General features: G+C 36.6%; 1 protein-coding gene across 1 annotated transcript in view; it reads right to left on the reverse strand.

Annotated features, from left to right (window-relative positions):
* The window catches only part of srbd1 (S1 RNA binding domain 1), a 273,132-nt gene that overhangs the window by 180,765 nt on the left and 78,075 nt on the right, over positions 1-14,292 (reverse strand). Inside the window, exons 13-14 of the mRNA XM_043695659.2 lie at positions 11,971-12,061; positions 9,951-10,058 (exon numbers count right to left, since the gene is read on the reverse strand). Of these exons, the coding sequence (XP_043551594.2) occupies positions 9,951-10,058; positions 11,971-12,061 (199 nt within the window). The remainder of the gene's footprint in view (positions 1-9,950; positions 10,059-11,970; positions 12,062-14,292) is intronic.

Below are 14,292 nucleotides of genomic sequence, written 5' to 3' on the forward strand. Positions count from 1 at the left end.
AAAGGCCTGACTTTTAAAAACATTATAAATAGGTTCCACAAAACAAAAGAAAAACAAAAACTACCGATGCTGGAAATCTGAAACAAACACAGAATGCTGGAAAAACTCAGCAAGTCTGGCAGCACCTAGAAAGAAAAACAGAGTTCATGCTTTAAGTCTGGGATGACTGCTTTTCAGGACTATTATGTTGATTCAATTCCATAAAATTAAGTCAAAGTTAAATAATGATGCCTCCCACCCCACCATAGTTTTGGCATTTCGCTGCAATTACTAGAACGTTAGTTTCCAATTATTTCGCAATGTAAAAGTTAACTTAAATATTTAAAAATTCTGTCTTCAATAAAGATTGGTGGAGTTTGAAGACAAAGAAACATTTCAGAATCACAGTCACGACATAAGAGGTGGCCATTTGGCTCATCATGCCCAAACTAACTGAGGCCTTATTTTCCTACCAATCCAGATGAACCAGTTACTTTTTGCTTATTTTTATATTTTTATTCTCATACAATAAACAAGGCCCAAATCTCCTTCTGCTACAATCCTTATGGTCTAGTTACTTCTGCAGTAGCATCATGTAGCAAATTACAGGATTCAAATGCAGCTAACTATGAAGGAAGTGACATATGTAGCGTTTGTCTTAAGAGTGAGACAGCAAGAAGAATGGCTCTTCGGCTACCTGCATCAGTGTCTTGTTTTTAAAAAGCTAATTCTTCTCCCCTACTCTTTCATTATCACGCAACAATTTCCTTTATAAGAACCTACACTCATCCCTTTAGAAAATGACACTTATATTCTCATGATGCTACTCTGCTATTTCTGGAATTTGGGAGTCATAGAGATGTACAGCACAGAAACAGACCCTTGGGTCCAACTCGGCCATGCCGGCCAGATATCCCAACCCAATCTAGTCTCACCTGCCAGCACCCGGCCCATATCCCTCCAAACCCTTCCTATTCATATACCCATCCAAATGCCTCTTAAATGTTGCAATCGTACTAGCCTCCACCACTTCCTCTGGCAGCTCATTCCATACACGTACCACCATCTGCATGAAAAGGCTGCCCCTCAGATCACTTTTATATCTACTCTGACCAATAAAGGAAAGCATTCCAAACACCTTCTTCACTATCCTATCTACCTGCGACTCCACTTTCAAGGAGCTATGAACCTGCACTCCAAGGTCTCTTTGTTCAGCAACACTCCCTAGGACCTTACCATTAAGTGTATAAGTCCTGCTAACATTTACTTTCCCAAAATGCAGCACCTCTCATTTATCTGCCACTTCTCAGCCCATTGGCCCGTCTGATCAAAATCCTGTTGTAATCTGAGGTAACCTTCTTCGCTGTCCACTACACCTCCAATTTTGGTGTCATCTGCAAACTTACTAACTATACCTCTTATGCTCACATCCAAATCACTTATATAAATGATAAAAAGTAGATGACCCAGCACCGATCCTTGTAGCACTCCACTGGTCACAGGCCTCCAGTCTGAAAAACAACCCTCCACCACCACCCTCTTGTCTTCTACCTTTGAGCCAGTTCTGTATCCAAATGGCTAGTTCTCCCTGTATTCCATGAGATCTAACCTTGCTAACCAGTCTCCCATGGGGAACCTTGTCGAACGCCTTACTGCACAGGAAGGAAGATGCAAATTAAAAGAATCTCCACCCCATTTTTTAAAAAATGGGTTGGTATTTGCAATTAGGCAACAATGACCCAGTATTAATACAACAATTTAATATTTAGGCATCTATTACTTAAGTAGTGAACTTCGAATTAATTATCAAAGCATACCTAGTGCCAGTGAAACCAATCTCTCCACAAGGGAAACGAAAAGCAGAAACTGGAAAGAACAAAGCAAAAGGCTTTAATTTTAGTTTCAGTAAGTAACCAATTTCAATTTTGAAAGTAACCGAATGTCAGGCATGGACAGAGGAAGTTTACAGGAACTCTTCACAAACCATACATAATGGCTCCACTGATGACTGCGAAATAAACTGTTGAATTCGGTTGTGGAACTAAGTACTGGACCAACAACTTTCAGCATGACTAAAGTCTAAGTCTGTCAGCAGTGACCACACATGTACAATGAATAGCAGAAAACTGGACATGGCAGTTGACCATTCCCCAGTCTTCTACAAGCTGTGCTGTAATGGTATGTTGTTGAAAAACTTGGAAAATACATGAAACCTGGTGCTTTTACTTGGCAATAAGACCAGCAAGAGGATAAAAGGGCTGGCTCAAGAGTGAAAGACCAGCATGATAAAATAATTGACCCAAAAGCAAGACCCAGTGCAAGAATGGAAGTGTGGGACTGAGCACGAAGAACATAGGACTGATAGCATGCATAAAACAGCAGACCCAAGACAGCATATTGAGACTGGCAGAAGAATAACCAGAATGCCTAACACTCACTTGTTAAAGCTCCAGACTGGGGAGCATTCTCATGGTCAAAGGACACTGAAGGCCCCACTCAGGGATTTCAATGTTGACCGCAAGCCCTGGGAGAAACTCACTTAGCACAACAACATAAAACAAGCAGTGTGCAGCCTTCACTGAAAGCAAGTCTACAATTTAATTATGGAAACTTAAAAAAAAACTTTTTCTTTCTGACTCCTTACTTTCTAAAGAAAAAAATTAGTTTCTACCTCTCTATGACTTTAAGTATATGAGTATGACCATACTTTTATTGTTATCTGTTGCATACCTTTTTACTGTAATTACCATGTAGTTGAGTGATGACTTCATTACATAAAGTGTTGGCTATGTTCAAAACCTCTTTTATAAAATCAGAAACAACATCAGTAATCTAATGGAAAGGATTGTTGATGCATTGAAGTGTTAAAAGTCAGAAAATTGGATTTTAAATTCACAAAACAGAGCAATATGTTTAAGATTGTTTTCAAGAATGATTTAACGTACACAAAGCTGTAGTTATGCAAGTTCAACCTAAAGCTTTCATTGCCAAAATGGGTATTTGAGATTGAGCGTATGGTATAAGTAAGTATTTCATCACTTCTGATTGTTGCCTCAGGCAGAAATTTGTAGGTCTAAACCCTGAACCATCCAATCCCATTCTTATTGTAATCAAACCTCAGCAGCCGGTCAGTGAGTGACACAAACCTAGGCGAGTGACAAAAACACACAATGTAGAACCACAAAGACAAAAGCAAATATTTTGCTGTGTAAAAATAAAGTCATCCTATTTTAGACGATAATTTGGGGTGTTGTAATATACTACAATAATAAAGCACTAACAATACATAGCTTGCACTCTACCTTTTAACAATTATTTCATTACACACCTAAATGGTAAAAAGTCAGCTCTTGTCACGTAGAGGGTGGTGCAATGAGCTGCCAGAGGAAGTGGCTGGTAAAATTATAACAATTAAAAGGTATCTGGATTGGTACATGAACAGGAAGGATTTAGAGGAATATGGGCCAAATGCTGGCAAATGGGGCTAGATTGATTGAGGCTATCTAGATTTAGGCTATCTAGTCAGCGTGGATGTTGGACTGAAGGGTCTGTTTCCGTGCTGGACATTGCTATGACTCTATGACATGATTTCAATGTGCAATATTTAATGGCACAGCACATTACAAAGTTAATGAGCAACAAATCATTACACTAAAAGTACTTATCTTCCCACTCTGTGCAATACAGTCAGACAAGAGACGGAATCAGAATTCTCTTTGAAGAGGAAGTACTTTGCCTTAAACTGTGCCCACTCTTGAACTGAATGAGATCTGCCACTTAGACAAAGCACAACTGCAAACATAAACCCATCCCCTTCAATTACTGAGCACAGTGCATTCCATCCCAACAAGCTCAACTTTCCCAACTTTCTGAAAATATTGTAATCTCCAGCAACACCTGCAATTAATTCTTTTACAAGGATCTGAGAAAGGATGCAGAACAGCCAAGTCATTTGATAGACAACATTTAATACCAGAGGATTCAAATCAGCCATTTACTTTTAAAAGTAGAGTTTTTGATGCAGACTCTCTTTCGTGTATTTTTTCATGGTACATTAGTAAAAATAAAGGCAACTCAGAGTAATCAGAATCTCAAGGACGCATCTAAAGTTACAACATGGCAGGTACCTGATGAAATAGATTAATGCTGTTTGAATAGACAATAAGTGCCACTGGTTCAATGTGCCAATCAGGTAAATAATATGGGTGCCACTGGACTACTTTCATTTCTGCAACCAGATCTTGCTGTTTTCACAGGCTTGTGTCTTTGAGTCCAAATTATCAAAATGTGGAATTGAATGCGAAACATAACCAACAGGCAGTGATATTGAAGAAAAAAAACAAATGCAACATTAGATGTACACAGACAGAGTCGAACCAAAACTAGGTATTTGAAACAGTCAGTAAAAATGGGTCAACAGATAGTTAATCATCATATTTTAGGTAAGCTGAGAATAGATGGTAGAGATAGAAGTACCTGATAATAGGGAGGAGTAAGTACAGGCCTTATATAGAGTTTCTAGCTACAGAAGCAATACTGTAAATTTTACTTTAAATTTAATAAAAGCTTATTTTGTCTTTTGCAAAAAAGCAAAACAGTTTTTTTCAGTTTTTTCGGTTCATTTTTATCCATCATAACTTCACTTCCTCAAATCTTTGACAGAATTTAATTTTTAAGAAGTTTATATTTTTAAAAATTGAAACAAAAAATGTTCAATATAAATTAAACCAAACTATATAAAGGTTGTATAATTCATAAATTCCTTGTCCATGAAATCCTGAGGCAACACTACAAATGACAATTTAAAAAATAAATAATTGCTCATAATTTACAGTCAGCAAGGAAGGAATGCTACTGGTCCTTCACCTTAGGGGGAAAAAAAGCTGCTTAAGACATTCTAATAAGCTCTGGAGTGCAGACTCTCTCTTTTATGACATTGTATGAATTCAGCACCCTCAGTAAAAGCATCTATGAACCAAGTGGTAAAGAGGCTGATCAATGGATCAGATGGAGAATCCTCATAGGTGGCATTACAAGCAGGATGGAACAAGAACTAAAAATTACAGTAAAATCACTGCATATGCAACAAAAATTTGAAATATTTGCATGAATTAAAGAAATTAAATGGAAAAATGCAAAAATGTCAAATCTTAATTTCTGTTTAGTTATAACCTTCAACATTAATTTTGTTTTCAGAGAAATGAGACTCCATACTTGTAAAAGTTAGGACTAGAGAGTAGAGCAGTTATTCAACTTTAATTATCACTTCGTCAGTGGAAGGGCAGTTACTATTAATTGAAAGTTTAAGCCTTGTTCATTGGTCTTTTGTGTGATGAAAGTAGATGATTAAAGTCATGCCTTCACCAAGGCATCTTTGGAGAATGCAACAGCGCATTGTTAGAGAAGCAGGGTGTTCAGGCAACAAGTTCTAATTTCTGTGTTTACCTACTCATGATTGCTGTTATTTTGCCCAGTAATAACAGCACATGCTGACAGGCACGCCAATATTAGTACAGCAAAATACAGGCCATTATTCTTTCCAATTTGTCAGCTGCATTATATGTATTCAACACAAGATAAGAATTTGGCCAGTTAAACTGGGAAATATTGTTAGTATTATTGTATTCTTCAATGGTGCATTATATGAATGTCAAGAATCGCACAAGACAGCATCAGTGACAAGACTGACCTTCAACATCTGTTTTAAATAGTTATAACAAAGAAAACTTGCTTTAATGTTCAACATTTCCAACATTACCAATGTCTCTTTAAATAAATCTGGAAGGACCCAATGACTGCTAACATGGGCTTCTCATCCAATTTCCTATTCCTTCATTTGAAGAAACATAACATGAGATTACAGTGGGAATTCAGCAGAATGGTCTTAACAGCAACATTGGGGAGCCAAAGGTTGCTGGGAAAACCATATCAATGAGCTACCTTCACAGAAGAGATGGTTTGGACACAGTCAAGGTACATTGCCTCAAAATAGAAAGTAAGAGCAACAAATTCAGAGCTCCCTCTGGGATAACAAAGAACATAAGAATTAAAATTATCAATTGATCTTGAAAGTCTCAGCAAAAGTTAAGGAATGCAAGGTCTTGGTAGAAGTGGAGGAGAAGGCCAGGCTAAGGTTAAGAGACATTTTTCACAAACCAGTCTCCAGTTCTCGGTTGACGCCCCTTTTTACCAGGCTGCCACTCTTCAGTACGTGACTACCAACATTGAGTTGGTGGCCAACACGGCCCAGGACAATAAGAGGAAATGCATAATCCCCTGCCAGCTGCAGTTCACCATTCACATCAAGGATGAGTTCCACAAGCTGTTGGGAGTAGTCACTATCACCCAAGGTGGTGTCCCGCTGCCTAAGAAAACTGGCCATCCAGCAAGGTTTATACCCAAGGAGAGTGTGAGATCAGAGAAATGAACATCAATTCAACAAAATAGATAAAAAACTAAGAGTGTGCTTATGACAGTCTTCAAGGAGGAAACAGAATTGAAAACCAAGCTGAATGTAGAAGTTCAGAAAGGATGTGAAAAACCATTAAGAAAAGCAAACAGAGTTACCAAGAAGGGATTGGCAGCTAAAGTAAAACATAATTCCCAAACTCTTTAGTAGGCTTATCAATAATGCAAATATGGAAGGAAGGGGAGTTGGGAGTAGGGATCACAAAGGGATTTACGCATGGAGTAAGGAAAGAAGGGGCAGAAGCATTGGTGCAGAGGGGAAAGGAGGACGGGGGGAATATTATAACCAAAGCATCTATTCAAGTCTCAATTCTCTTCAACCTGTTTCTCTTTAAAACAAATCAGTATATTTGCCTGTAAAATTAAAGCAACACCTTGTTTATATACATCATCCTGCTGGAACATCAACTTAAAAAAAAATCTGCTACATCCCATCTTCAGCCAACTGTGCAATATTTTCCAGGTTCTGACAATCACATGAATTAGTAAACCACGTTTTTGGTTTTTGACTTATTTTTAATTGTAAGCTTTTCCCTTTTCTCTTCCTTAGCGCTTGCTTGTAATAATCATCCCCTGTATTTGAACGCACAAATAATCCACACTTTTTGGTTTAACCCAGAAGAGTGATTTTTGGGAATAATTTTAAAACTGGACTTCATTAACAGAATGTTTGGAGAGAAAACAAAACAAAATGCTTCTGCTTATGGATGAAAAATGAGAAGAATGAAAGTTTGATTTATCTTTTCCCCTATCCGTTACACTGCTATATGTGTAACATCTCTGATACAAGATAGTTTGTTACATTCTCAAACCAAAACGTCATATTTCTGAACTTCAAACTTTGCAAATGTTTGACAATCCTTTAACACTGAACATTCTCAGAGTTTTGTACCCATTTTAGCATCCATGATTAGTAAATCTAATGAAAACAACGATTCCAAATGTTCATTTGAGCAATTTGTTTCAGTTACAATCTGTTCAAGCCAAGGCTGCAGTGCAAGTCAAAAAGCAGTTAAAATCTATACCACTGTTGGCGAGGGATAATGATTTATTACTGAAGTTGTTATGACTTGCATTGGGCAGAAACCCAATTAAAATCCGAATTAATAATGAAGAAAAACAGAGAAGCTATGAAAAAAAGATCTGGTGTTCTTTATGTTGGAAGAATACATAAAATCAAGAGAACATTCATTGCTAAAATGCACAGAAAGAAATATTTGTTTTTCATCTGAGATTAGTGTCAAATAAAAACCAGATGGTATTTATAAATGCAAAAAATATGAATTTAGTCTCACCATATAGTTTTTCACCATACTTAGTTTTAATAAATTTTCACATCTTCCCCAGTAATGCATTTTAGATTTTATGCACAATCTTTCCCCATTTGATATTTACATTTACAAGTTGCGCAACAGAGAAAATTGAATAGAGAATGATGCAAATCTTCAAAATAACAATTTCTACTTCAATTTCTGTAGAATTCAGTGTAAAGTCAAAACAGATGTCACAATAAATCAATTTTGATGGTTCTATAATTTACAGTTCTTTGAAGCTCTTCAGTCACTGAATATTTTTCTGACTTCTCTCTTGCTGCTCAAGAAATACTTCTCTTCCCAATAAGTGTGCCATCTCACATACATGTTTATATTTCCTATTTCTTAGGAATATGACATCAGATTTCCTTCAGAGTAATTAAATGGAAAGGATTCTCTCCCTCGTTATGAGAACAAAGACGTACATCGCACAAAAACATTGAACAGTCGCTAGCTTTATTTCCATGGACAGTAAGCCACTATATGTTTTTTTAAATTCAAGTTCAAACCCAGAATGTGGTTTTTAAATCGGTGGTTTTATTAAGTACAATGCAAGCCACTACAAGAATGATTTAGTTATGGATACTAGAGCATGCAGCACAAGATCTCCATGACCTGCAGTGCATTTTTGCAAACCCATTCACTGCACAGAAATTGCCTCATTGAGCCATCCCTCATCATTGAGATTTATATACTGAGCAGAATGATACTTTATTGAATCATACATGAAATTGAGAACCATGTTTGGTCTCAACTTCCTCTGACTAAGTGGTGCTGGTGGAGGGGCACAGAAAGAATGTTAAGGCTGTTTGGTGCTGGCGCAATACATAGTAAAGACAAAGTTCATTGATGGATTTTAGTTAAAATGCTACTTGAAGATAGTAATTCTTGAAAAGATAAACAACAGCGCTTGACAAGGGGAATCCAGTTATAATAATCTTACATGGAAGACGTGGTAAACCGGGTAGTGTGGGGTTTAGTGGCAATGGAGATCGAGAAGATAGAAGGTAAATCTCATCAAAGTGGGGGTTTCAAAGATAGAGTTACATGGAAAAGCAGAAGAAGCAGATGTGTCAATGATCTCAGTCATGGTGACCAAGAATTTAAGATAATGGCCAGCAAAAGAAAGCAATGTGGCTATCTACCTTGCAGGACGATCCTGATGCAACATGCAATTTTGCAAGGTACACTAGGTCTGAAAAATTGACACATTCAAGCCCACTTCTATTGCCATGACATCACTTGTATTTGTTCCTTCCTCAGTCCAATTACTGCAGAAACCCTCAGACATGCTTTCAACTCCAAATTCAAACTATTCCAATGCTGTCCTATTTAATTACTGAACTTATAAAAGCATGGGCTGCTCTAAAGTTCTGCTACAATCGTCATAGTCTGCACCAAGTCTTACTCACTCATCATTCTCATACCAGTCCACTCACATCATTGAAGCAAAATTCTCATTCTTGTGTACAAATTAATTCACAGCCAACACTGGGAATTTTCTTCCTCTCCAGCAGATATACTTAGATCCAAAACTGTGAAATTCCCTTCCCAAACCTCCCCCAGCCTAAGTCAAGCTTTTAGTGCTTCTCCTAATATCGCCTGTAATTTGATATCAACTTTTATCTGAGTATACTCCAGTTTTCCCATGATACTATGTGCTAGTTAAATGCAAACTATATCAGGTAATTTGAATATCCATAGCTCTGCACAGAGTAATGTTTCTCATAATCGATATTTGTTTTCAGTTTACAAATTCACAGGTTGAGAAGCTCGACCTACATCAATATACATTCAAAGCTTAGGACCACACTCTCATCTTCCACTTTGAAACAGTGCAGTTAGTTTCAACTGCTGACTTTAAACTAGCTGTCAGTCTGCAGGAAAACAAGAGCAAAGAGTCTCACAACACCTAATTTGTCCCTATCAGTTGTGTTCCTAAAATTGATTATCTAATACTTCTAGTTTGTATTGTATTAAATAAAATGTATTTTTTTTCTGGTAATGTCTCACCAATGTCATAAAATGCTTTTATCAATTCATAAAGTGCACTTACAGAATATTCATCGCCTCAGTTAAATGTCTTTACCTGTTGTCTGTAGATCTTGTCAAATAATATTGCTTTAAAGGACGCCTTTCAGTTCCAATAACAAGTATGGTAATGATAAAAAAAAAACGAAGAGGCCTTACCAGTAGACAACATCCAGTGGAGCAAAATATTTCCTGTTAATCAAGTCAGCTAAGAAAGATTCTGTCTCCCTGCAAGCAGTTCCATTACCAATAACGATGGTCGAACAGCTTTCAGCAGAAGAAAAAACAATTACAATCAGAACTATATGCAAATTCAGAAGGCAATAAAAATGAAATTAAAATATTTATAAATTTAATAAACAAAGAAAACCTCTCTTAAAGAGTGCTCAGAAGAGAACAGACTAGATACTATACAGAAAGACTGCAAATTGCAACTGATCGTGTCAGCTTTCTACTTAATTTGTCCATATATGTGCACTCTATATTTCTTCTTGAACAAGTTTTGAAACATTTGCTTCAAAATACAACTCCATGACAAGATTCTGGTTTCTTTTGTAAAAGAAAAGCGCTATCACAACATTTTTAGGGTCAATTATTAAAAGGTCACCCTTATTCAACTAATTTGTTGACTTATTATCTTAGTCCAATGTTAAATTTACAGTATATTGTATCAAAATATTAATAGTTATGAGGTTACTTGTTCAATCATTTTGTATTCTCAACTAGGCATAGTATTTATTTACATTTCTGTTTGTTTTCAGAAAATACACAAAATTACAATTATTGCTTAACCCTCTTTGTTCCAAATAATTTCTCATCAACTCTCTCCCTGAACCACTGCAATCTTTATAAACCAAAATATTAATTAAGTATTCATTTATCTAATTGGATTACAGGGATCTGAAGTAAAAGGATAAATTAATTACTGAAGGATTTTTCTTTCTCTGAACCTTTACTTAAAAATTAATTTCATGTATACACAATAGGAAAAGAAAATCAAGGTTGCAAGGCCTTTGTAAAGAAAACAATTCCACTAAATATATTTTTTTCGCAGATTTTGCTTCTGCAAAATAACCTGCTTAGATGATTCATTGTTCTTTTGTTTCTTTGGATTCATCAAGTGCCTAACACCTTTGTCTTACTATATTGTAAAAACCTGCGCCTACTCCCATGAACTGATATATACACACACATTTTATTACATCTGCATTGCAAATTATGGTGTGTGATTTAACTTTCAGGAAAAATATGAGATTCTTATGTGTTGCAGATAAAAGGTTAAGTCACTGAAAGTATTGTCAATTTAAACCAGAATGATTTATATAAACTGGCTTAGTACATGCTTTATATTTTTAAAATTTCTGACCTTATTCGAGGAATTATTTTACAGGATATCAACATTCTCCAATTGAATTGCACTTTCCTTGGCAACCATTATAAGATATTCCAATGGTAGGGTCATACCCATTTAAATTTACAGACATCATTTATAACAATCACAACAATTGCCAGATTGGTAATACAGCTGGCCTACAAGTTCCTGTCGAGATCATTACATCTCCAACCTGAACTTCACTAAAGAAAGCTATTTTTCCCATTCTCATCCATGAAAGAAAGTTACATTTGCAGTATCAATCCCATTAAAGACATTCACATATAAATTGCATTAAAGGGCAATCTTAATAAAATACTGAAAATTACAGATGGTCTAATCGACAAATATGCTGAAAAGAACCTTTACAAAAAAATCAACTACTGAACACAAAATAAAGGAGCACTATATCTTAAATTTTAAAGTACTTCAGCAAAAATTTATCTATCAGATCAAGGACATCAGCTCCCAATATGAAGCCATCATTTATTCAGACATAAATGTCTTCTGAACGATTTTGGCACAAAACACTTATCTTAAGAAACAAGACTGTGTCTGGGTCAGATCAAATTTATATTTCATTGGAAAATGCCACAAATAAACTTTCACTATTTGTCTTATTAAATTTAAGAGCAATTTTACCCCTTTTCTGTTTCACCATACAAACTTATGCAAAATATTTAAACAGAAGGAACACATTACGCATGCATACATTTATCACAAGTATTATTTCATTACCTGTGTCAAAACAGGTAATTATTTCATTTATTTGAAAATCAAATTAAAAATAAAAATCAATTATCATACCTGTAATTATGAAGCAAATGCCTTATCTTTTCAGCTTCTCGCTGCGCTCCTGGACCATGTATGTAAATCACATCAGTGTGAAGTATTTGGCCTGGACCAGTTAACAAAAGATCAGATCACTTTCTGAATTGCATGACAGGCAAATATCCATTATAACTACTGAGTTCTTTTTATCAAAAAAAGTATAAGTGCATTAATTTAATAACATAATTTGCCAAGTGAAGTTTGAAAAGAACAATTAACAACAAAGATCACAAAATCTTGGACCGTAGAACAAAGCATGTATGTACCACCTTTTAACTCTCAGTGTTGAAACTTACTTCAAGATGTCATGATTGAAAAAAAATTGGGCCATAATGGAATGATCCAATGTATTCATTATGTTTTGCAAAACATAACCTGAGGTACAGCATTAATAAAATATCATAACTGCATCCAATGGTGGACTTGACAATGCTGCACCAACCTATTATTATACTGTCTGTTTAAGTGGGCACCATTTTTTCCTTTCTACAGTATCTAAATGGCATGACAACTCTTTATGGATTTGTGCTTGCAGCATTGCAATCTGACATTACCTTTTTGAAGTAAATCCTAAACTTACTAAGTATTAAAATCATAAATAGTCCTCTAATTAAATCCAAAATCAAATACTGAACACCTTAATTTTAAATTTAATTTGATTTCCATAACTACACTGTTCAATTCTTTGGACACAAACCTTTCATTGTTGCATTATAAATAAAACGCAAGAAACACCACTTTAATCAATTTATATTAGAGTGCAGGAACTATTCCCGAGATGTACACTGCAAAGATGTACATGGCTCTTCATGAAAACTTTGCATCTGTACCTCCCAAAAGAGTGAAGTGCAAGAGAATAGTGCTGACTGAGTCATTGAATATATTCAAGATTGAAATTGACATGGGAGTCAAGGATTGATAGGGTGCATGCAGGAAAGTGGAATTGAAGCCACGATCAGTAAGGCATGACTTTATTGAATGGTACAGCACGGTTGAGGAAGCAAATGGGCTCCTCTTGACATTATGTTCTTGTGTTCGCTGATTTTCATCTTCCAGGTCTGAACAAAAAGACCAAAGAACCGTGGATGCTGGAAATCAGAAACTGGAACAGAGTGCGCTGGAAAAACTCAGGTGTGGCAGTATCAACTACATCTGAAGCAGGGTTACTGGACCCAAAATGTTAACTCTGCTTTCTCTCCACATTTGCTGCCAGACCTGCCGAATGTGTCCAGCAATTTCTGATCTTGCTTCTGACTTTACAGCCCTGTCTGGCTGCAGATGTGATGTCAAGGGACTGAAAGACATTGTTGTGGTTCTGTTCGCCGAACTGGGAATTTGTGTTGCAGACGTTTCGTCCCCTGTCTAGGTGACATCCTCAGTGCTTGGGAGCCTCCTGTGAAGCGCTTCTGTGATCTTTCCTCCGGCATTTATAGTGGTTTGTCTCCGCCGCTTCTGGTTGTCAGTTCCAGCTGTCCACTGCAGTGGCCGATATATTGGGTCCAGGTCGATATGTTTGTTGATAGAATCTGTGGATGAGTGCCATGCCTCTAGGAATTCCCTAACTGTTCTCTGTTTGGCTTGTCCTATAATAGTAGTGTTGTTCCAGTCGAACTCATGTTGCTTGTAATCTGAGTTTCCGGCTACTTAGGATAGTTGGTTGTGTCGTTTTGTGGCTAGTTGGTGTTCATGGATACGGATCGTTAGCTGTCTTCCTATTTGTCCTATGTAGTGTTTTGTGCAGTCCTTGCATGGTATTTTGTACACTACGTTGGTTTTGCACATGTTGGGTATCGGGTCCTTTGTCCTGGTGAGTTGTTGTCTGAGAGTGGCTGTTGGTTTGTGTGCTGTTATGAGTCTTAGTGGTCGCAGTAGTCTGGCTGTCAGTTCAGAAATGTTCTTGATGTATGGTAACGTGGCTAGTCCTTTGGGTTGTGGCATGTCCTCATTCTGCAACACAAATTCCCAGCTCGGCGAACAGAACCACAACAACGAGCACCCAAGCTACAAATCTTCTCACAAACTTTGGATTGAAAGACATCTAATATTGCAACTTTGCCTAAAACATGAAGGACAGACTAAGCAATTACAGACCAGTCAATCACGTTCATAGGTAGGAAAATTGCCACCAAACATTTGGAGGAACAAGATTAATCCTCATTTAGATCAAAGATAGTCAGGTTGGATTCATTAAGGGAAGGTTGTGTCTGAGGTACATGATCGAACATTTTTGAGAAAGCAATAAAGACAGTCAGTGAAGGGTATGCTGTAGTCTGTATGGTTTTTAACATGGTTTTGACA

The sequence above is a fragment of the Chiloscyllium plagiosum genome, unplaced genomic scaffold (assembly GCF_037043375.1).
Source record: "Chiloscyllium plagiosum isolate Xiang-an unplaced genomic scaffold, Cpla_swu_hap1 HiC_scaffold_10, whole genome shotgun sequence".
Lineage (NCBI taxonomy): Eukaryota > Metazoa > Chordata > Chondrichthyes > Orectolobiformes > Hemiscylliidae > Chiloscyllium > Chiloscyllium plagiosum.